The following is a 23,400-nucleotide window of genomic DNA, read 5'->3' as shown; positions in this document are numbered from 1 at the left end:
ACTGTCTATTTTTCTCGTCTCAACCGGCCTGACGAGAACCAAGATGGCACATGCTCGCTGTTAAGTCTGCCTGACAGACAACTGGAGATTTGTATATGCATCAACGCCGAAGTAACAAGTAACGCCTAGCCCTGACAATGGTGAAGCAGCTGAGCGCGTAAGGCACAGCCAGTGTCCGTTAACACGTTGCCGCAAGAGTTCCGCAAATGCAAATTTCTTCCGACTATTGACTACACAGACCTCATGGCGAGACGATTACAACGACATGATGCCTAACCTGAAGCTGACATGCAGATCCCATTGTGCGCCAAGGAAGTTGGGTTCCCTACGGACGACAACGTCTCATACAATTCCTGGCAACTTGGCCGAGCGGTCTAAGGCGCCAGACTCAAGAAACGAAGTTCCACTTCCCGATCTTCCCTTCAGCGGGGCGTATTCTGGTCTCGAAAGAGGCGTGAGTTCGAATCTCACAGTTGTCACACACTCTTTTTGCGGTCGGTCTTTGATGTGTCGGTCGTCAAGATGCAACTTACCCACAGTCGACTCAATGTAACTGAGTGACAGACGAATCAATATGACAAAACTAACTGTCTGACAGGGTCAGCCTTCTGCCCTATCTATTGATTTTCAACGTACCTTGTCTTTTCTTCTTTTTTCTTCTTTTTCACCCCGGCTGGGCCCCACGGAAAGTGATCCAGTTACAGCCACACACAAAAAAGAGTGCTTGGCCGCCCGCCCCACGCAACCTCCTTGCTGCTCATTAACTTTATACTTTTGGGCGGAGTTGACAGTGAGACGGACTGCTGAGACATTTCTCTCTTTCTGTCTCTCTACCAGCTGAACTCCTCCCGGTAGACAAACCTCATTGCCTATGTTAAGCTCTTTTCCATAATTGGGAAAGAATTTCAAGAAGTGACTGGTTTTCCGATGTACCCGCTTTTCCGCCGTTCTCCCCGTCGGACAGGGTGCCTTTTCCGACTCAAGGTTCATGCGGGCTGACATGACATGATAACAAGGTTTCTGTCGACACCCGCTCCGCCTGAGCATGATGGGGTTTATGTGATTGATAACTCCTTCCGAGCTTGTTGCCATGCTTGAAAGCAAACTCATCGGTGCGAAGTTAAGCTTAAAGCGCTGAACAGCTGGTCCAAGCTGTTAAACCAAACAACCAAGCGGGTGATTCATGCCATACATACATACGCCCCTCTCACTGCTGTTTTCTCGGCACGAAACCGCTGGCAACGACTCTCTCGGCGTCCGATCCCAGAGCTCGGCAGTGCATGTGGTCCTCGGCCACCCGCCGCACTTCACCACCCCGAGCTCGACCGGGGACCTTGCCCCAATCCCATCGTAATAAGCAATAGTTCGTCGAGTCTCCCCGGCTCCTCGACCTCTTCCCCCCCGCACCCCGCACCCCCGGAATCCCACCCTGTGCCTGGGTTTCCGCTTCTTGCCCTACCAGCCACATCTCGCAACTTTCTAGGGTGTAACCGCTTGGTGACGACGGCCCTGTCTCCCCCCGATGTCGTCGTACAGCAGCTATTTACCGCAACTCACGTAACGATCGCCGTGGCTGGGAGGGTCAACTGCCGCTCGTTGACTCGGACAATCTCCGCCCCAATATGGGAACCCAAGGCCCCAGTTCCCCGGTTGCCCAGCATAAGTGCCCAGCTCTCTGGTCCGCGAGATGGGCGGGCTAGAATGCAGTCCGTTACCCCTCATGCCCCAGTCATAGTGGACAATCGGTGAGGAGAGTCTGTCTTGGCACTGAGACATATAAGAGTGGGATGGGCATTGGGGACGCAACGCAGTTTCCCCTTTGCGGTTGAGAGAAGTCGCAGTCTTCTCACACCACAATCCCGCCCGTCATGGCCTTGGCAGTAGTTACCGCGAGTCTGATTCTTTCGGGGGTCCAGGCACAATCTTTGGCTTTGGCTGAGAGGTCTCTGCCCGAAAAGGCTCAGATCATTGACCAGAAGAGCTTCAATGTCCTGGAGGTCGTGCCGCCCCCATACGAGTTCAATGCCACGTCGGTAAGTCATACGCACGAGAAGGCGGTTGCTTAAAGCCGTTTGCAAATCACCAGCCTGACAAAGGCTAATAAACGGACAGAAGTTCGTCTGGCCTGGGGTCACTGAGGAGTCTCTTAAAGAGAAGCCTTTCCACATCTACGATCCCGAGTTCTACGACATCATCGGCAGCGACCCGTCATTGACCCTGATTGCGACCTCGGATACGGATCCCATTTTCCACGAGGCTGTAGTTTGGTAAGCTCTCAAAGCGTTGGCATATAAGCCGTCCCGGTGACTAAGAGCATCACAGGTACCCTCCGACGGAGGAGGTCTTCTTTGTCCAGAACGCAGGACCCATCGCGGCGGGAACGGGCCTGAACAAGTCATCCATTGTTCAGAAGATCTCGCTGGCCGATGTCGAGGCTCTTCGCGCCGGGTCTCTGGATACTCCCGAGGTCGAGGTTGTCACCGTTCCGTCGAACCCCCAAGTCATCAACCCCAATGGTAATACAAAGCTCTCGAACTTGCATGCGCGGAGGACCTTGCTGACGTACCATAGGTGGAACGAACTACCAAGGCCAGATCATTTTTGCTGGCGAGGGCCAGGGCGACCGTGTTCCCTCGGCCCTCTACCTGATGAACCCGCTGGAACCGTACAATACAACCCGTGAGTGGCATCCAGTCCACGTCCTGTCATAACGTTCGCGAGCTGACCGGCCTCGCCCCTAGTCCTTGTCAACAACTACTTCGGCCGACAGTTCAACTCGCTCAATGACGTCGCTGTGAACCGTCGCAATGGAGACATCTACTTCACCGACACGCAGTACGGATACTGGCAGTACTTCCGCCCTGAACCGGGTCTGCGGAACCAGGTCTACCGCCTGAACCCCAAGACCGGCGCGTTGACTGTGGTCTCTGACGACTTCGTTTCCCCCAACGGTAAGTTCTGTTCCCCAATAACCATACATATACAAACGATGCGACGCATTACCGCATGTTCGATAGATGAACGCAGCTGAATTCGGTTGCTCCGTCTAGGAATTACGTTCTCGCCTGACGGAACCTACGCGTATGTCACCGACACGGGAATCAGCCGCGGGCGTATGGGCCAGAACTTCACTGAGCCAGCCACTGTGTAAGTGACTTTCTATCTCATCGTCTTTTTCTCCTTGGGCAATGGCTGACTTTTCTTGTAGCTACCGTTACGACGTCAATGAGGATGGCACTTGGGACAACCGCAAGACGTTCGCCCACACCCATGCGCGTCTGCCAGACGGTGAGCAGTCCCTTCTCGAGACATGAGAGACTCTGCAGTGTAGTTCCAATGCTGGAACCAATGGGACTAGTGACTGACTTTACTTGTAACACAGGTGTTCACACCGACTCCAAAGGCAACGTCTACGCCGGCTGCAACGACGGTGTTCATGTCTGGAACCCTTCGGGCAAGCTTATTGGCAAGATTTATACCGGAACCGTCGCCGCCAACTTCCAGTTCGCCGGTGATGGACGTATGGTCATTACGGGCCAGACCAAGCTGTTTTATGCTACCCTCGCAGCTTCTGGGGTTGCCTTGACATGAATGATGGACGGGACAGAAAGGGGTTTTTAGTCTGCTGAAACAAGACCTGTTTGAGAAGACTTCACTGATAAGTTGCATTCAATGTGCTGAAATGAAAGAAAATCGTGGTCTGCCGCTTGAACGGTATTCCTCTGGCCCATGGTACCCAGAAATGCCATGTGTTTTGGAAACCCTGCCGAGTGCCCGGCTGTCCGCCGTCCAGGTTTCAGGGGTCTGTAAATGACGATGCAGGACCTTTGCTGACGGCAGTGCTCCTCAAGGTTGCAAGCTAAGTTACCCGAACGATGTCCATTCAGGCCCATTCTCGGCCAACCACTTCGAAATGTACAGCCCCTGCTCGGCTTGTTCTGTGTCACGGTGCCCCTCCCGGTTATGTTCATCTTCTGTCATACCTAGCGCTAGATGTGGTGGAAATCCACAGCCTCACTGGACACAGGGACTACATCTCGCTCTTCGATGCCATGCGCAGAAAAGTTCACCGTGTGACTTGCAGAGATCTCGCTGACAATTGAGTCGAGATTGGCGCATGCTGCCTAGGGGCCGAGGTGAATCATCAAGCCAATGATGATAGGAGGAAGAGAGTGATTGAGATTGGTGCTGGATTTATGATAGTGTGGATGTGCATGTGTTGATGTGACATCTTGGAGGTCGTCTCGCAGTCTGAAGGGACGAGAGGTATTTCGAGTTTGAGAGTGGTGCAATACGGATGAGGCGGTGTGCCTGCTGAACGTCATGTCTGAAAACAAGTTCTTGGAGAGAATTCAGAGATGAATAGTCGACTTTAAATACACAATGCAGCCCCAGTTCAACTCCCCAAAGCCCGTAGTTCCCACTGAATATGCTCGTCAAGACCCCAGCCTTTACCCTTCTCTGGTGCATCCCTCGAGGTTTGCAAGTTCGTTTATTTCCAGATTCTGCAGACGATGTATTTTGTTGCTTCTTATTGCTCTTGAAATGGTTTGCGGATTGTTCACTGGTGATGCTGTGCTGTTCATTGTTACTGTGTAAGCGTCCTGTTAGCGGCTGCTCCCTCATTACTTTCATTTCGCGTAAGCTTAAAGGAGGCGGCACGGGAAAGTAGATGCTGAAGAAGGAGTGGAAGAACATACTGATTACCTCCATCGTTCTCAGCCTACTCACGTGCATGATTGGCGTTTGCGGTTGTACTTTTTGTCTGAGCTGGAGTATTGGCGCTCATGAGAAAGGCCTGCGAGCGGACCCCTGAGGCCAGGAGTTTAAAGACGCCCAACTGTCATAATGGCTTTGAAGATGGCGATAATGCAATCCATTCTGGTGTGAGGTCTTTTTTCTTTTTCTTTCTTTTCTTTTTGTGAATTCTCAATTTCTTATCCTCTTTGCTGTGGGGTGTATGTGGATGGCGCCAGATATTGTTGAAACCAACTGAGCTTTCGGAGATGTTCTTGGGTCGCTTGCGGCCATGGTTTTTCTGGGGGGGGGGGTTCGCTTTAGAAGGGGAGGGTTCACTTTAGAAGGGGAGGGTTTTTTAACATGATGTGGCAGGCTGTTTGCCTTTTTATGTACACTGCTGGGCATTGAACTCAGACATGCCTCCTCAAACCTTGGTCTGCAGGAGCTTCAGGTCTTGCCTTTGAAGTTCACAGCTCTCATCACATGATCAATGACCTGGATATCTGCTGAAAAATCCTCAATGGGCCTATGGCGAGGCTTGTGTGACGACAGTAACTTCCAGAACGAGTGACATAGCAATGTTCTGCGTTGAAGCCAGGGGTATTTTGTGAGCACACAGTTCACGAGCATCGATAGACAATTCTGCTCATTGCACAAGGGTCTCACATGTCTGTTGTCAAAGCCTGCCATCTATGGATGAGGCAAGAACGCGTGATCGACCGGCGAATGTCTCAAAGGTCACTGTACTAGTACTCCATACTCTAAAGTGTCAACACAGGTGGGCAAGCTGGTGATAATTCTATTCGAATTGCGGCCATGGACAGCTTGTGAAGAAAAAGGACAGTTCCCTCGAGGTAACAATGACTGACGCATGGAATTGAGAAGCTGAGGCTGTGAAGGTGATGAGTTTTCGCTTTCATCCCAAACCGCCATCGAGGGACATGATTGGCAATAAAATTCTGTCACAGCCCGCAGTTCCAAAAGGGTTGCGAATCGCCCTGAACATTGAAAGCCAAACCCCCAACGGTCGTCACTAGAACCTGTGAGAGTGGCTACTCAAGGTTCGGCCATGGATGGGCGTTGCAGTATGTATCCTTCAGGTATTGGTGATAGAACACCGTCAGGAGAACTGCAAGATGCACCATAGATAGGCAGTAACACCAAATCGTGTCGAAGCTATGCGTGCGACCAGGTTTGGTCGACTCGAGAAGCCGGAGCTTCTAGAGCTGGAGACGGCGGTTGGATGCCCCACATATCGCCAAAAAAAAAAACTAAGAGCATTTCTTTCTAGGGTACCAAAAGAACTCGTCGGACTAGGAAATGATCCCAAAAAATTGGTTTGCGTTTACTGCGTCCTGGACAATTTGGCAGCCGACCGTTTGACACTGGCAGCCAGTGGAGGGACAAAGGCCCCCCCCAGTGAGGGGCATGGACCTCCTTGCCGGTATGTGGGACAATTCTAGGCTTTGACCAATGAGGTGATGCCATCGTAGATGACGTAGGCATCAGCTGCCATTCACGCCCTCGCACCACCATCGTCGCCTCACAGGCGCTGGGTCATCAACTCAAACCCGACTCCCCCACGCAAACGCCTGCTTGCCGACTCGAAAACGACGATCTTCGGAGCGGAAAAAGAACCGAGATGCCGGAATCACAGCCCTCAGCGTGGTCATCCCGCACCGACGTCCTCTTACGACCCGTTGAACGACCCGTCGGGTACCTGAAGCGTGCCGGCATTGCGGCGTCGTTTCCCCTACGCGGCATCTGGTATTTCCTGCGGAACAAGGAGTTCTACCCGCTGTTCCTGAGCCGCCTGCTTCCGCTATCAATCATATCCTTCCTCGTCTACTTCATTCTGTTTACGTTTGCGTTCTTGCCGCAGTTCGCGCTCCTGGCCATCTTCCACGGGTGGGGCGCCTGGGTCAACGCCGTGGTGTTGGTTCTCGGAGAAGGGCTTGTCGTGATCCAGGGCCTCTTTGAAGGATTCTTCGTCGACGAGTGTCGAGTGGATGTCTTCGATGTAAGCCTTCCTGTTCCTCTCTCGGCTCGTTGAAGGGCATACTGACGGCGCTATTTACCAGGCCACCCTCATCAAGGAATCACAGACGGACCTTGTCGCTCCACACAGGATCCTCTTCCACGATGCCCCCACCGCCGTCAAGATGCTCGGCAAGCCGACGACCCCCGCCGTCTTCACCCCCTGGTCGATGGTCCAGATCATCGAACTCGTCATCTTCCTGCCGCTGAACTTTGTTCCGGTGGTAGGCACCCCGGCTTTCATCATCATCACGGGCACACGGTTGGGCAAGCTGGCACATTACCGGTGGTTCCACCTGCGGGGTTTGAGCAAGAAGGAAGCCAAGAAGGAGATCAAGTCGAGGACTTGGGAATATGTCTGGTTCGGCACGGCCGCCATGATCCTCGAGCTGATCCCCGTGCTATCATTCTTCTTCTTGCTCACTACGTCGGCGGGGGCCGGTCTTTGGGCGGCGAGGATCGAGGACGACAAGAGGCGGCAGGCGACAGAGAGCCTGGTGGGAGAACCCCTTCCGCCGCCGCCTCCTTACGAAGATGACCCCGTCTAAGTAGGTGTATGGAGCTGCACTGTGTCTTTCTTAGCAAGCAAGAAATTCCATCGTTTATTCCTCTCGTCCCATTCCCCCTACTTGGTCTCAAACTCCCGAACACTGCTGCTCGCCTCTTCTGCCGGGTCACCAGCCATCTCGTCTCGAGCCCGGGCTGCCTGAGTGCCCAGGAGCGTTCCAAGGCCCTGCTTCCTACATTGTGATGCTGGAAGCTTCCCTCTTCCAGAGCAGCCCCAGCACCTTCCATCTGCTACCAGCTTAACAGAAACAGGGCGTGATCATGCACCGTTTGAAGTCCTGGGGGGGCACTGGGTGTGATTTAGGAGGTGCATCTTTTCTCAGCTCCTGCCTCTCTTTCCTCGCATCAAGCTGTGTAGGTGGGTCTTTGCCACAGGTCATGTCACAAGTGCGGGCCTGGGCTGCAAACGTCGATGAGGGAAAGAACAGCTCGAAAGCTCTCGGAGGGAATACCACATGAAGATCTGGGCGGGAGGGACACTTGCCTATGAGGCGGTTTCACGTGCCGCGAGTGTGAGGAACAATGGAAGAATACCACCAAATTTTGGATGTCTCTCTCTGAGGTGAGCCCAGGTGAATCTTCAAGACCAGTATACCCCCACAATGCCCTGTCCCAACACCCTGATCCCCATTCCTTGAGTCTTCGCATCTAGCAGGCAGTATACTTTACACAAGCCCAGTGTTTCCGACGGTGTATTGAGAGAGGAAGTTTAGCGGAGATGCTTGGGGGGTGCTCAGGAGATCACCGCCAACGATGCGATTGCGCCTGTTCCTGGCCAGGAAGGACCAGGTGAGATGGTTCTTGCTCGTCACGATATGGCCCACCTACCCCCTTCTTCAGCAAGCAAGCACGCAGGTGCGTGACTGCCTCGTCTTCGATGGTTCCCTGCAGATACCGGACAACGGGAAGGAAGACCGCAGCCCCCTCTTGCTGCCATCAGGCTTCACAGCTGTTCCGCAAGATTCTCTCCCGTCTCCCCAGTCCCCCCCCCATCTTCCTATTTAATCCCCCGTCATCATCATCTTCCGTCCCTGATCTCTCTTCTCTTCATCCTCTCCCCAAATCTCTTCACTCTTTTCCCTCCTCTCCTTTCGATCATCAGTCTCTCTCTCTCTTGCTTGTCTTCGTTCCTTGCGTATTCACTCTGCAGCTTTGCGTCTCCTACGTCTCCTACGTGTTCTTCCTACACCTAGGCCAACCAACACACTCCCGATCGCCCAAGATGCGGGCTTCTCTCGTCGCCATGGCGGCTTTGGTGTAAGTCTGTTTCTCATCACGTCGTTTCGATGGTCGGAGGCCTGACGGGCTGACATCCCATCGCAGCGCCGGCGGCTTCGCTCAGCCGACTTGTCCTGCGGCGGCCACTACAACGGTCTTTGTCACGGTCGGCTCAGCCAACAATGTTGATCCCCCGGTCGTCGTCAAGACTGTCACTGCCACGGTTCTTCCCCCTGCCCAGTCCCCTTGGTCTCCTGCCTCTCCCGCCCTTCCGGCCACTCTCACTGTCACCATCGACAGCTATGATCCCCCTGCTGGCGGTTCCCAGTTCACTGGCCCCAAGCCTTGGGAGTCATCCCCTGCCCAGCCCACCGCTCTCACTGTCGTCACTGTCACTGTCCCTTCTCCCGGTCTCAGCACCCCTGTTGGCGACTCTCCTGCTCCCTCTGGCAATGGTGTCACTGGTGGCCAACAGACGCCCACTGGTGCTCTCTCTGGACCGCCTGCTTTCCCCTGGAACCCCGCCAAGACTGGCACCTCCAACTGCCAGTCTGCCACCCCCAATTCTGGTTCTGGAAGCAACACTGCTGGCGTCACGGTCATCACCACGACTCTGTTCAGAACCAATGCCTACCCAGGTCAAGCCACACCCTCTGTTGACAGCGTTGTTGCGTCTTTCACAATCACGTTCCCTAAGTCTGCTGCCACCGGTTCTGTTCCTGGCTCTGCCTGGACCGCTGGCGCCGTCGACCCTGGCTCTGGCGAGCTCTTCACATACACCATCACTGCGCCCGTGGCCACTGGCTCTCCCTCTGGCCCCAGCAATGGCGACTCTGTCACTTCATTCACCACTACGCTGTACCGAACACGTGCCGGCTCTGGTCAAGGCACGCCTGTCGTCGATGCACTTGTGACTTGCTTCACTGTCACCTTCCCGGCGCCCACTGGAACCGGGCCCATCGCCACTGGTGTTCCCGCTGCTTCGACTGTTGTCCCTGGAGGTGTCCCTGGAGGCGTCGTTTCTGGTGGTTCTGTCGGCACAACGACTCGTTACATTGCAACCATGGTTCCTGGCCCTGACGGTTCGTTGAGCTATTCCATTCGCACAGTTGTTTCGACTTTCACTGTACCCACTGCTGGCTCTTCTCCTACCGCTGGATCTGTTGTGACCACCACCATTGTCCGCGCCTCACCTTCAAACATCCCCTCGGACGGCGTTGCAACCGTGGTGGCCACGACTCTGTACGGTTCTTCTCCCAGCGCTGGCAGTGGCAACCAACCAATGGATCCCTCGGACCCGTCTGTTGTCGTTTTCACTCTGACAGTTCCTCGACCTTCGGACGGCGGTCCTGCCACCTACATCACTGTACTTCCCAGCGTCCCAGGAGACATTGGTTCTGGTGACGCAAGTACTCTCGCGGCTTCCACCGTTACACTCATTCAGACGGTGCCAGCATCTGGCTTACCACCCTTGGCGCCTGGTGGCCAGATTCCCACCTCGATCTCTGGAAGCTACGGTGATCCCGCTCTTCCTGGTGCATCCGGATTTCCCGCCTCTGGTATCCCGGGCTCTGGCGTTCCCGGCTCTGGCGTTCCCGGCTCTGGCGTTCCCGGCTCTGGTGGTCCCGGCTCTGGTAGTCCAGGCTCTGGTGTTCCCGGCTCTGGTAGTCCAGGCTCTGGTGTTCCGGCCTCTGGTATCCCGGGATCTGGTCCGGGAGTGCCCATCACGATCACTGTTCCTTCAGGTGGCACTGACCCAACAACTGCCAGCGGTCTCCCGGGTGGCTATGGTGACTCAGCTCAGACTGGTGTTCCTCCTTTCGTCTCTGGTCCTGCGGTCATCGTCTGGACAGTCACCCAAGCAACTCCTGTTGCTGGTGTCCCAACATCCATCGCTGGCATTCCCACATCTCTCGTTGGCTTTCCCACGTCGGTTGTTGTTCTTCCAACATCACTCGTAGGCTTTCCCACTTCCATTGCTGGTCTTCCAACACCTCTCATTGGCGGCTACGGTTCTGTTGTCAGTCCTGCAACTCTCGCCTCGTCCCCCCAGAGCACGCCTTCTGTCGTTACCCTTTGGCCAGTCGCATCAAGTATCGACTCTGCTCTTCCCAATGCTGCGACCAAGACCTCCTGCTCCACCACGTTGACGACCGAGATTGTCTCCACAGCAGTGCTCACCAGTACATTGGTCAACGTCGTTGCCGATGCAACAACCACGTACACTTTCCCCTACGAGTCGCTTGTCACCACCGTTGGCGTCTCAACCATCGTAGCTGCCACTGGCGCCGCGGGCACTGTCACTGTCTCCATCCCGACCGCCTCTGCCGCCGTTTCTGGGTCTGTCGTCACTTCCTCTGCCGTCGCTGTCTCCACCTGGCAGAGCGTCATTGTTCAAAGCTCTGTCGTCCAGGTCTTCACCACCGGAGTCTTCACCAGCGTCATCCAGTCTGGAGTCGTCCACAAGCGCTATGTGAATACGACCGCGACAGCTGTGACACCAGTGCCGACACCAATCTGCACTGGCACCACGGAGGTTGGCAACCTCAACCTGGATGTAAGTTTCCTCCGTTCCGTTTGCTTTTCCCGATGCTGACTTTTTCCCTTTCTCCAGTTCGACGATGTCCCTTCCGGTCCCTTCTTCAACCCATACCACCGTTTCTGGTTCTCCAAGGGATTCCTGGTTGGCCCGCCGCCACTGATGCCATTCCTTCCGTCCTCCGGCGGCCGTCTGATTGAGTTTGTGCCTCCCGTTTTGTCAAACTCTTCCGCGGACAACGCATCTGGCGACACGGCACAAATTGGCATGGGAAAGCTTGCTTCTTCTCCCTGCTTCCAGTTTGACTTCTTTGGTATGAATCTGGGCTGCCACGCCGACGCCGCCGTCCCGAACCAGCTTTGCGTTTTCACCTTCACGGGGTACAGGTGGGACGCCGGCAGTGCCGAAGAGATCGCAGCCGTCAGTCAAGATGCCTGGGTCAACGCTTGCAACAAGACTGCTGATTGCCCTCTTACCCCCTTTTCCGCCGTGGACTTCACCGGTCTTAGCTCCATCCTGGTCACGTTGCGTGTCGATGGTCAGTCCCAGGTCTGGTGGGGCGATGATCTCCGAGTCGGCTGGAGCAAGAATGACTGCGCGACGGCGAGCTGTCGACAACAGTCCGAGCCAGAGGTCTCTCAGCGCCAAAGAGGTCCTACCTGGTACTGGACCCCGTCTGGCCTGAGAGTCTTGTCGTCTTCCAGAATCAACGCGCACTTTCTGATGTGAGTCAATGAGCATGGACAACGAAGCAAGGATTGTTGTCGTGAGGATTATGGAAGGATTATTGTGCTGTCACACCATTTGATCCAAATTTCTTGGGAGACTCATTGCGAGTTGTAATGTGTGTTCGAGATGAGGAATGGGGAGAAAGGACCAATTGCACACCTATGTATGCTACTGCAAGTATTCTACATGAATGATTTTGGAGGTCCACGATGATCAGCTCGTCCGTCCTCTCTGTTCTTGCTTTACTTGGTGTTTTTCTGACGACGCTTCATTTGCCTCGGGCCAGTTCTGCTACTTGCTGACGTCCAAACCGACCACGAACCTGAGTCCCATGTGCATGTCTACCTCGGCTCACATACTAGGTCAGTGAGACTGGCACGATGCGCAGATTTCAGAATTATTTCATTCTAGCATTTTGGTTTCCACACTTTCTTGATTCTGATTTATCTGGGAACAATGTTGACCGAGACCGTCGTCTCTTGTAAGAAAAAGCGGAACCCACACCCCTTAGCCAGCCATGAACACCAAGCAAAAGATTAGGTCTAGGTACGAATACATCAGAGGCCCATGCTGCCCATGCCGCGAGCGAGCTCTTCAATGTCAGTTGCATGTCGCACGCCTTCGGCCGATGTGTGGTTCTGACCACCGACTGGGGCATCACACTCCGGGCAGCGCGCCCGCTCCATCGCCATGCCGCACTCGCCGATCGTAAAGGGGTGTCCGTTCCGGCACGTGTACCAGTGCCCCGTTCCCCTGAGCTCCTTGCTCATGGCCGCGTAGACATCCCGCATCTCGTCGGCCGAGATCTCAGTGTAAAAGACGCCGTCGTGCAGCATGCGTCCCGCCGTCTCGAGTTCGGGCTTCAGCGCGGCTGTCGAGGGCCACTGCCTGATGCGGTCCTTTGCTACTTGCAGATGATGCTCTCCGAGGTCTCTCAGTTTGTCTTGTCCCGGGCCGTTGTCTCCGTCGGGACCGACCGTGTCCGCCTGCATGGTGTCGTCGGGGGCTGAAAAGGAGCAGAACATGACGAGCAGGATGTGTCCCTCGACTTCCAATCGGTGGAAGTCTCTCGCATGTGCAATCTGTATCAGATTTTTGCAATCTCGCATGTACGGTGCGGCCTCGACCTTTACCGCCTTGGCAGCCGCGTTCTCCTCGAGGGAACGGCACAAGGCGACATAATCCGAGATCAGGAGCAGGTCGCAGCGGAGGAGAAGGCACGTGGCCTGCAGCAGGCCGCCCATCTGGATCGCCGACTCGTCGAAAGAGAAGCCGCTGGTCTTGCGTCGCTTGTTGACGTGCCAAACCAGGTGCGCCACGCGCTGGTACGGTTGCTCGTCTCTCTTGACCAACCCTACAAAGTGGGAGATCTGATGTCGGAGCCTCTTCAGACTCTTGTGCCGTTTCGCCCCGGTCAGGTTCAAGAGATGGGTTGCCTGGCTCTGTCGCGAGCCCCGCAAGTCGAATCCTCCAGAGGGTTCCGCGGACATCACGAAGTCAGTCCTGTCCGTGCTCTGCAAGGCGTCTTTTGCATCGAGCAACGCCTTCGACATCGCCTGCCACTTGCTTTGAGACCAACTGGTGAATTTCTTGGTTGACTCGTCGAGTAGACCGCGACGGACGATTCTTCCGTACCGAGAGATGTTCCTCAAGGATCCCCGGCATTCGGGGCACACCTTGATCTCGGTCGCTGAGAAGGGGTGCGAGTCGGTCTTGATAGACACCGGTACGCCCTCGGGTGACAATTCATAGTGTTCCTGGATTCCCATCAGGCCATCCATCGTCGTATACGTCAGGAAATGGCCACAGTCCGGGAATATGCATGGCTCCTCGTCCAAGTCAGTGGAGCGGTAGTCGCCCATGAGAATGAAATCGACGGTTCTGTCTTTGTTGTCTTCTGACGCGCACACCTGACAGAATCTCTGATTCGGGCAACGCTCCCCACAGACGGAGGGACCTTGGCATGAAGTTAGCGTTATAGACCTTTGCTGAACTGGATCTGCCAATTAGTCAGTATGGATGGTCTTACATTGATGGCCACATCCCAATGGCTTCATGCACCGCTTCGTGCAAGGAATCCAGTCACACGGCGCCGCGCATCTATCGAATGGGAATTTAGCAGTAGCTCAAAGCATGTGTTCTCGGAGCAAAACTCACGGCATGCTGCACTTGGAGTGTGGACAGCAGGATGAACAGTTCTCCTCGGCACAAGGAGCGCAGGGCTTGTGGCACTTCTGCCCGCACTTGGAGTGCATGCATTGGTTCTGACATGGAGAGGAGCAAGGCGGGCAGCTCATCTCGCCGTGACATGCCTCCCGACAGCGGTGGCTGCATGACGTGAATGGTCTGTCGCATAGTTGCTTGCACGTTCCATGATCTTCATTGACGACGATGCCACCCTCTGTCGTACGACAAGCCGAGCACGACATCTTGCATGCGTGACCGCAAGGCCTTTTGAAACCGCACTCTGCCTTGCATCGGTAGCTATCGTTAGTGACATCCACATGGCAAGAGACCTCGACTGTGTGTCCGCATCCGGGGATCTTCTTGTCGACTTGGACGGCACACTTGATCGAAGAAGGGGATTGAGCTTTCCAGCATTCGACCGTATCAATGACGTGGCCGCATGAGAGCTCGAACGCGACGTCTCGCAGTAATTCTTTGCACAGCTTGTCGCAAGCTTCGCCGCAGCGCTTGCGGCACAAATGCTCGCACTTGTCCTTTGGCCTTGCACAGCCTTCAAGGCACAACACGGCGTTATGGAGGAAGTCAGAGTGACAAGGGCCGGTGCAGGAATGGCCACAGGTCAATCGTCGGTCGCATCTGAGATTGCATCCTCCGTCTGGGGCTGACTGAACGAACTGCTCCGGGCGCGAAACAAAACTCCTGTTCTCCGGGTGTCTCGGGCATTGGAGTTCCAGCTCCTTGCCAAAGTTGCCGCCGTTCTGAAGGATCTCGGTGACTTGCGCCCACATGGGCACGTGGCTCGAAGTGTTCGAGTTGCCAATGATATACATGCCATGTTTTGCACGAGACAGCAAGACGTTGATGCGGTTGGAGGTGCTGAGGAAACCACACCTCTTTTCGTTGTTACTGCGGACGAGTGATACGATTATGACCTTGGCCTCTTCACCTTGAAAGTTGTCCACGGTTGCAGCGCGAACCTCGTGCAGGGCTGTCGTCTTTGCCGCCTCCCTGCGAGGGCTGTCCCGAGAAGGTGCCTCGGACGATCCCATCTCGGTCAAGTCGTCCATGTCACGATCGTTGATGACGATCTGCATCACAGATCCGAGCTTCTGCCGCAGCCTGTTCAACTGTCCCAAGTAGGGCGTCAGCACGGCGATGTCCCCAGACTTGTACACCCCCTGCCACAGAAGATGGGAGACGAGCGCCGAAACCATCTGGATCTCGAATTCGTTCGAGTACGACGTCTCGATGGACTCTTGGTCAGAATTGCGTCCAGACTCGGGACTCTCATGGTGGAGCCAAAAGAGCCTCTTGGCCATGCCGCGAACTTCGGGATACCCGCGAACCCCGTCAGAGTCTGACAAGGAGGGGTACAGCGTTGATCGAACCAGGTCCGAGATAGATGGGTGCATGCGGCGCTGCGTGTCAAGGATGCTAAACGGAAGACCGGGAGTGTTGGTAGCTGGCTGGACAAGCCTCTCAAATAAGGACATATCCAGCGAGTACTTGACTCCAGCTGGATTGGCACGCTGGAGCCGCCAATCCTGAATCTGAGGTCGGAGCTGCAGATGATCTCCGATCAAGACGGCATGCTCAACCGTGGGCAGCAAGGCGGTGAGAAGATGGGCTTCGAGAACCTCACCTGCTTCTTCGCACACAAGGACCTTGCCCTGGACACGCCGGAGCAGATCTAGATTCGTGGCCAGCCCCGTGGTCGTGACCCCGATGATGTTTGCCTGCTGGAGACATCGCAGATCGATGGAGCTCCTGATCCTGTTGTTGCGTTCCCTGTCATGTTGATACGCCTCATGCGATGCAGAAAGCCCGTCAAGTTCTGGCGCCAAAGCTCTGTGCAGCCAATCCTGATAGAGAATAACGCGCTCTTGTCGAGACAAGTCTGAGAGCACCAGACGGTAGAGATCAGGAAGCGGGCGAGGATTTTTTGCTGCGTGCCCACCCGACAGCCACTCGTCCAGAGCCTTTTTCCTCGAGTGACGGACTGTTTGCCAGCCTTGTTCGTCTTCCGGCTCTGACCCGAAGAGCTGATCATGCTGTGAGCGATGATGCTCTGCAAGCAGGAGGCGGATCTTTTCATTGGTGTTGAGGAACTTGTATGTCGAGAGCTTTTGGCGAATGTAGGTGGTGTCACTTTCGAGAGTTTGGATGGAGTTGTACAGCGACTTGCCTTCTATCTTGGTGCGCATCATACCCTTGACGACTTCCCTCATGTTCACCGGGCCCAACCTCTCCGACTTGGAGCGAGAGCCGATGCGAACAATATTCTTCACACCGCCATCCAACAGATGTTCCAGTAGTTGATCCAAGGCGTGATTTGTGTAACAGACGCACATGATTGGTCCCAATTTCGCTTTTGGCTTGTTCGCAAGCAGCACTTTTATGAGAGCCTCTCCGGTATAACTCTTGCCTGTACCAGGGGGGCCTTGGATCAAGGCAAATGATCTTCTGAGCGAGTTGAGAATGGCCTCGGATTGGGTCAGATCCAAACTTGAATGCTGGCTGAGTTCTAACGGTTTGGGCGCTTCGCCGGGTGTGTAAGACAGTGCTGTCCCGTCATTAGATAGGCAGCTCAGGTCGAACGAGAATCCTGGTCGCATGGAGTAGAGGGGCGGTTCGATCTCCACCGGCCGATCACCCGCACGAAGTGTCAGGAGGTTTTGGAAGGGGAGGTCGAGCGTCTGCGACATCTTCTGCAGCGATTTCAATGGAGGCGCGAAGGCTGGGAGAAGAATGGAGGGAAATTCGAAAAGCCGACGATACTGCCAGGCACCCATGGTCTTGAGCCACAACAGGGACCTTTGGACTTCCTCGACGCTGGTGTCCACCAGATGCAGGTGCACGTAGGCGGAATGCTGGTCATCGGGCAAGCTGTAACGCGGCCCTTCTTGCGTGTCTTCGGAACCTCCTTGCTGCATCTCGTTCTTGGCATCTCTGATGGTAGACCTCGAAACTTGAAAGAAGAAGATGTTGCCGATCTCGTCGACTATGCAAACGAGGCTTCCATCCGCGAGCCTCTTGTTCTGAACCCACCAAGCCGCTCGCTCCATCTTGTCGAGGCCCCTTGTCGCTCGTGGCTGGTCCAATTTGACGATGAATTCAAGACCTGACCATCTTCCGAAAGAAACATCGACAGCAACGACACGCTCGTACGGAACGATCCTTGTACGAACCTCCCGTACTTTGACGTTTGACTCCACGCTGGTGCGGATGGCATTGCGCAGGTCGTACAGCGTGTCCTCACGGAGTAGACGAAAGTGTCTATCAACCAAGCCCTGCAGTCCCTGCAGATGATGCTGCGCAGGGTTGCTGGTTGGCAGATACTCCTCCTTAGAAGACAAGATCTCGTCGAGAGTGGGCATGAGCTTGATGTCCGCGATACACGCGTGATCGTTGTCGTGACGCCGGCCACGCCGAGAGAGGCTACCCGGTAGATCCTGACTTAGCGTGAACTCGGCCAAGGAGCCTGAAGATTGCGGGGCTTGGGTGGCATCTGGAAGTGATTGGCCGAGTCCAAGGCGTTGGCGGACGTAGTCGAGATACTTGTTGGCTTGTATGGCATGAAAATCGGCTGTTTTAATTCCATGGGTCTCCAAGCGTAGTTGGATGTCATCAATAATGGAGGTGAAGTGTGAGTTAACCATGTTTGATGTGCTGGTGTTGATGACTTTGGCCAATACACCACAGGCGAGCGCGAGAGCTTCCATTTTGGATGTGCTGACGTTGTTGTCAAAGGGCAGCTCTGCCCAATGATCCACGAGATCGAAGAGAAAGTCGCACAGGCGACGAAGGCGAGTAGCGTCAAGGCCCAGAAGCGATCGGAAGAGGATGGATGTTTCTTGCTCCAGAATCACAGAATCGACGACACTTGGGTGGAGAAGGATCCGAAAGAACGGAAGAATTCGGGACTCCCAGAGAAGAACCTTTTCTTGAGAGGCTCTGTTGGCCGCTCCCTCGATGACATCTCGGATGATGAACAGCCGGCGCTCGGAAGCCATATCTTTGACGACCTCCTGTGCCAAGCTGACATTCTCTTCCACTAAATCAACGGCTGTCCGAAAGTAGTTGGCCGTTTCACGGTCACCTCGAAGGGGCACCTCAGCCGGCTTGGGACGAAGCCGTCTCCAGGCCTGAAGTCTCTCAATCTCGGGATTGATAACTTGGTTTCGAGGGGTGGCTTGTTGTACGCCATGCTGACGATAGCCTCCATTGGTTTGGTCGTGGGAGAACTTGCACTTGGACCCAAAGCGGCACGAGCCAGTACTCTTCCATTGTCGACACGGAGCGAACGAAGTGAAGCCTGATGATGAGCGGGACCTAGTAAAAATATCGAGTCAGTCTAACGATTACAAGATCGAGGAGGCGGTGATTCGTCCACACTTACCCTTTGCCTGAAGCCATAGCTAGTGATCTGTTGTTTCTGGTATAGTGGTATGAGAATACGAATTTTAGCCAAGATGGTTGTGGATGCTGGGTAACAGGATCAGCCAGCACACGTCTATTTATGAAGTTTGTTGGACGCAGGCGTGCTTTACCTCCAACATGCTGCTGCTGCTGCTATAAGACCATGTGGAAGCCTGCATTTGCCAGGCAACATGGTACCCTAGCATTGGGCAGATTCGCGCGGCTACTTCAAGAAGCGCCTTTGCAAAACAGTTGATCATGATAAAAGGCAGGGTACAGTAAGTTCAAAGAATCCTGCAACGCTCCCGCCATAGAAAGTCTAAAAAGGCCCATGAGGCTTTCTTTGGTGTACACAGTGAGACGGCGGCCCTTACACGAGGCCATTCTGGATCATCGAAGAGAGTGCCGGGCTCGTTGCCGAGTTTATGGCTTCAATGGGTAGTGTTAGCAGCGCAGGCCGAAGTCTCAAACTCAAACGCGTTTGACGCAGGAGGCCGGCCAAGACCAAAGTTAGACTGTAAGCGGGCGAGCAGAGCTGGAGGGCCATGTCCGGTAGAAAGGCAGCAAACGAATGCTTAACCCAGGGAGCAAATTCAGCCTGGCGGTCTTTTAAATGGGCTGGACTGCGTCATGCCGCCAGGCAACCGCCAATGTTGCCAGGGCCTTGTAGTTAGTATAGCAGGAGGTTGAGGCAAGATGGGTCGACAAAACGGGCCAACAGCTGGTGGCGGTGTCCGTACATGTATTGGACGCGTTGGCCGGCAGCTGGGACCCGGACAGTCATCCAGTGTTGCATTGCTTATTACTGTGTCCGGTGGATGGTTCGATGTCGCCGTTTGAAGAGCCAACTGGTTGAGGTCGCATGACGGTTGCGATGTACGTACGCATCAGGTTGGGTTGCTATTGTTGGTCGGGTGCTTGGACGGCTACGGAAAGGAATGGCTGTGCTCTTGGCTTCAAGGCGAAGCTCATCAAGCTAAGCAACCGGCTGCCTCACTCGAGCAGATTGATACCACCATCATTGTGTATGAGTGGTTTGTTATTTGGTTGATTTGACGTTCTTCCGTGGCATTCGTCGACAGCAATGTACGGATGTGAGGCCGACCTGAGTTCGATGTAAGGTGGTAGATGCATGACTGAAGAGAGGGTGGGGGCGACCTCCATGGAGGAAAGAACGCGCGACCCCCACGCTGTGCCCCATTTATTAGGTGGTCAGAGCGCTCTGTTTTACTTTCGTAGGTTAGCCTGGCATCTCCCAGCAGTGGATCTACCTAGGTACCTTGGTACCCAAGCGCCCAGCTCAAGCTGTTTCGCTGTGTTTGGGGGAGGTAAGGTAGGTAGGTACCTAGGTAGGTGACTAAGTGAGCAAGACACCCGGTGTTCTCATCTTTGGACACCATCAACCCAACAATTCCCAAACAAAGTTGTCAAACGTCGACTTAATGCTCACAATGTTCAGAAACCATACTTCAAAAAAGGGATGAGACGGTTGGAGTGGATCTCCACAGCAAGTTGCCCCCCTCGACAATCATCTCCATGTCTTTCGCTTCGCGGGAAACATGGCACGGACGGCAGCTCGGTCACCTCATCTGAGCTTGCTGCATGTCATCCCAAGCATTCGGCAAAGATTGTCCGCATTATTGACAATGCTACAGGGTCCCGTCGCGCGGTTGGACTCTCGCTTCGCCGACGCGACCCCGGATTGCGTGTGTCTACAAGTGGATGCCATTTTCCCTCGCCGGTCAAAAAGACAATCGCCGCGTCCGGGGTGGGGGGTATGGTAGTCGATGGCTGCACCGTCATGACTCGGGTGATCGATAATCTTTGATTACCTGTCCCAAGGGGTCGCTTGACCCTAATGGACGTTGAAACAGCAACTGCTCGATCGAAGGTGAAGGAGATGCTATGTAGAAAAGACACCCCAACCCGATTGCGACATGAAAACGGGACAAACGGCCTCTGGACATCGGCTATTGAACGTCTCCAATCAAGCTCGAGAATTCCGCGCGTCGACGTACCAGGGAAAAGCATGCCGGCATTTGACAAAACCCTGTGGAGAGACAGCCCAAGCCGTTAAGTGAAGTACCCCAAGATCCCGTCGCTTGGCGCTCAGATTGGTAGGCTTCTTTTCCGGAATAAGGAACCATGAGCACGCCTCCAGACCAGGCCCGAGATGCAGAGAAGAGGCATGCCACACAGATGACGGACACGCCAGTTCGGTCAGGCTCTGATCTGGAGAAGAGCGGGAGCTCCCCGTCCGTGCTCCAACCGTCGTCGTCGGATGACAACCGATCCAGAGTGGCACAGGACAAGGACACGGGCCGGGACCCGGATGCCGGAGACGGGCCCGATGTCAATGCCGACGCCGTCACTATCGTGGGCCAGGCTCTCAGCCGGGCGACGTCGAGGTCGAGCATTACGCCAGCGCCGCCTCCCGACGGAGGCGTGACCGCCTGGATGGCTAGTAAGGTTGCCGCGACACGAGCCGATGAACCTGCGAGTCTGACTTTCTGGACTATAGTTTTCAGTGCCCACCTGGTTATCATGAATACCTGGTGAGCACGACCCCATTTTCCAGATTCGCATCCTCTTCCGTTCCCAAGCAGGACTAACAACACCTCAGGGGCATAGTTAACTCCTTCGGCGTCTTCCAATCCTACTACACGACCCTCCTTTTCCGCCCGCCGTCCGACATCGCCTGGATCGGCTCCTTCGAGGTCTTCCTCCTCTTCTTCATCAGCACCTTTAGTGGCCGCCTCACCGACGCCGGCTATTTCCGAACGCTCTTTGCCGCCGGCTTCCTCCTCGTCTCCCTCGGCATGCTCGCCACCTCCTTCTGCACCCAGTACTGGCAGTTCTTCCTCGCCCAGGGCATCTGCCTGGGCATCGGCAACGGGTGCCTGTTCTGCCCGGCGCTGTCGACGGCGTCGACCTACTTCGACAAGAGGAGGGGCCTGGCGCTGGGCTTCGTATCGATCGGCAGCTCGACGGGCGGCTTGATCTACCCAACCATGGTGAGGCAGCTGCTGCCGTCCATTGGGTTCGGGTGGACGATCCGCGCCATCGCGTTTGTGCAGATGGGCACGTTGATGATTGCTTTCGTGTTCCTGCGGCCGAGGGTGAAGCCGAGGAAGGCCGGGAGCATCGTTGAGTGGGCGGCGTTCAAAGAATTGGAGTACACGTTCTACGCCATCGGATCTCTCTTGGTATGGCAAATGAACACCCGTCCCCCTTACCCCCTCCACCACCGTTCAAATTGTCTTGGTGCTGACGAAACGTGACAGAATTACCTCGGCGTCTTTTTCGCCTTTTACTACCTTGCCTCCTACACCCGCGACATTATCGGGTTGAGCTACAACCCCTCTCTCAACCTCTTGCTCGTCCTCAACGGCGTGGGCGTGCCAGGCCGCATCTTACCTGGCTACATCGCCGACCGCGTCGGCTCTATCAACACTCTTATTCCCATGTCTTTCATCTCCGGCCTACTCATGTACTGCTGGGTCGCCGTCTCCTCCACGTCGGGCCTCTACACGTGGACGCCCTTCTATGGCCTCGCCGCCAGCGCCATCCAAAGCCTGTTCCCCTCCGCCCTGAGCCAGCTAACGAGCGACCCGCGAAAGCAGGGCACGAGGATGGGTATGACATTTACCATTGTCAGCTTTGCCGTGCTGACGGGTCCGCCGATTGCCGGTGCCATCATTTCGGCCGAAGGCGGCAGGTATGTCGGAGCGCAGGTCTACGCGGGGACGTGCTTGCTTGCCGGCATGTGTTTCTGGATTGCCGCAAGGGTGGTGAAGACGAGAAAGGCCGGTGGGGGGCTCTGGTTCAAAACGTGAGAGGGTTGTCGTTGCTGCGTTATTGTACTGTTGTGGACAGACTAGCGTTGCTTATCTGTTGACTGCTTGTGACGAGCTGCTCGGTGTTTGCGTAGGCTCGATACAGCCCTAATTTAATAGACAACGATCATAAGAGTGAACCTTGAAGTGTGCCGGCCGGCGGGTAGACCGTCTGCCATGCCTCCGCGCGCAACCGGTGCATCTTCCCCAGGATCGCGTCGGCCTACTGCCTTTCCACCAGATCTAAAAGCGCCATACGCGACGCGGCCTCCTTGAGGCCTAGGCCTAGATACACCTCCCCCTTAGGTGAGAAGATTCCACGCCTCTATATTGCCGTGCGCCGTCCTGAGGTGTTTCCTCGCTCAGTCCAGGTGGGGGAGGCGCCTTAGTGCCTTGCCGCCCGAACTAATAATATACATCCTCAACCTCCTTAACTTCTTGTCTTTGTCTCGTCTATCTCGAGCCTACTTCAGCGCAAAGGAGACGGTGGAGGCTCTCCCCCCATATCAGGAGTTCCCCGAGCATGCCTCTGACCTGCATCCAGGAGCCTCGCCAGCAGTTTCGTGTCGGCGCTGAAAGCCTTCAGATGTGTTCTGACAAACCAATGTTCAGGGTCTTGTGAGATGGCGTCGGCGAGGAAGTCGGCATTTGAGCTGTAAGGGGATGCTACTGCTGGCTGACACAGTTACACATAATGGAAAGGGTCCAATAAGTGGGAGTAAGACGTCTTCTCTTAGCCAAAAGCCAGGTGAATTCATCCAAATTTGCGGCAATAGGATCTACACGTACGGCAACATGATTCTTACACCTGGTGGCCATCACACGGCGTCAAAAGCCCAAGGCCCACGGCAGGGAGTTTGAAGTTCCCTCTCCTTCAGAAACATCCTTCAGTAGCTCACTCTATGCACATATGTCGATCCGGCTCACTCGATAGATGGCTCTCTGCAACGAGGATTGTGGTCTTTTTCGAGTCGGTATTCCTATAGTTCATAGTCGACTGCCTTACGATAGTCGACTGCCTTACGCTGGTCACCCAACAATTCCGTCTCTTTCCAGAAGCACACAGGTCTAGCAGTCAGTTTATACATCAGCTATTCCCTTATACTTCTCAGGGTTGGTATGGTGAAG

At 54.9% G+C, this 23,400-nt stretch overlaps 5 protein-coding genes across 5 annotated transcripts; 4 read left to right on the top strand and 1 right to left on the bottom strand.

Moving 5' to 3' along the window:
* Window positions 1–1,868: 1,868 nt before the first annotated feature.
* CH63R_11950 (D-lactonohydrolase) lies at window positions 1,869–3,591 on the top strand (the record flags this gene model as incomplete). The annotated part of the gene is made up of 8 exons (XM_018306924.1): window positions 1,869–2,033; window positions 2,113–2,267; window positions 2,323–2,516; window positions 2,572–2,679; window positions 2,742–2,951; window positions 3,051–3,147; window positions 3,209–3,288; window positions 3,383–3,591. The coding sequence occupies 8 exons, from the start codon at window positions 1,869–1,871 to the stop codon at window positions 3,589–3,591; spliced, it is 1,218 nt and encodes a 405-aa protein (XP_018153765.1).
* A 2,791-nt stretch (window positions 3,592–6,382) lies between these two features.
* Window positions 6,383–7,325, top strand: CH63R_11949 (uncharacterized protein; the record flags this gene model as incomplete). Its single annotated transcript, XM_018306923.1, has 2 exons — window positions 6,383–6,760; window positions 6,822–7,325. The coding sequence occupies 2 exons, from the start codon at window positions 6,383–6,385 to the stop codon at window positions 7,323–7,325; spliced, it is 882 nt and encodes a 293-aa protein (XP_018153764.1).
* Window positions 7,326–8,587: 1,262 nt separating this feature from the next.
* Window positions 8,588–11,830, top strand: CH63R_11948 (uncharacterized protein; the record flags this gene model as incomplete). Its single annotated transcript, XM_018306922.1, has 3 exons — window positions 8,588–8,601; window positions 8,668–11,119; window positions 11,177–11,830. The coding sequence occupies 3 exons, from the start codon at window positions 8,588–8,590 to the stop codon at window positions 11,828–11,830; spliced, it is 3,120 nt and encodes a 1,039-aa protein (XP_018153763.1).
* A 557-nt stretch (window positions 11,831–12,387) lies between these two features.
* On the bottom strand, window positions 12,388–18,433 carry CH63R_11947 (Nf-x1 finger and helicase domain-containing protein; the record flags this gene model as incomplete). Its single annotated transcript, XM_018306921.1, has 4 exons — window positions 12,388–13,787; window positions 13,860–13,930; window positions 13,988–18,349; window positions 18,417–18,433. 4 exons carry the CDS (start codon window positions 18,431–18,433, stop codon window positions 12,388–12,390), a joined length of 5,850 nt encoding a protein of 1,949 aa, XP_018153762.1.
* Window positions 18,434–20,581: 2,148 nt separating this feature from the next.
* CH63R_11946 (Major facilitator superfamily transporter) lies at window positions 20,582–22,272 on the top strand (the record flags this gene model as incomplete). The annotated part of the gene is made up of 3 exons (XM_018306920.1): window positions 20,582–20,900; window positions 21,068–21,642; window positions 21,721–22,272. The coding sequence occupies 3 exons, from the start codon at window positions 20,582–20,584 to the stop codon at window positions 22,270–22,272; spliced, it is 1,446 nt and encodes a 481-aa protein (XP_018153761.1).
* Between the last annotated feature and the right edge of the window lie 1,128 nt (window positions 22,273–23,400).

This window comes from Colletotrichum higginsianum, chromosome 8 (assembly GCF_001672515.1).
Source record: "Colletotrichum higginsianum IMI 349063 chromosome 8, whole genome shotgun sequence".
Taxonomy (NCBI): Eukaryota; Fungi; Ascomycota; class Sordariomycetes; order Glomerellales; family Glomerellaceae; genus Colletotrichum; species Colletotrichum higginsianum.
Note: the sequence above shows the minus strand (reverse complement) of the source record. Positions and strands in the feature narration are given on the sequence as shown.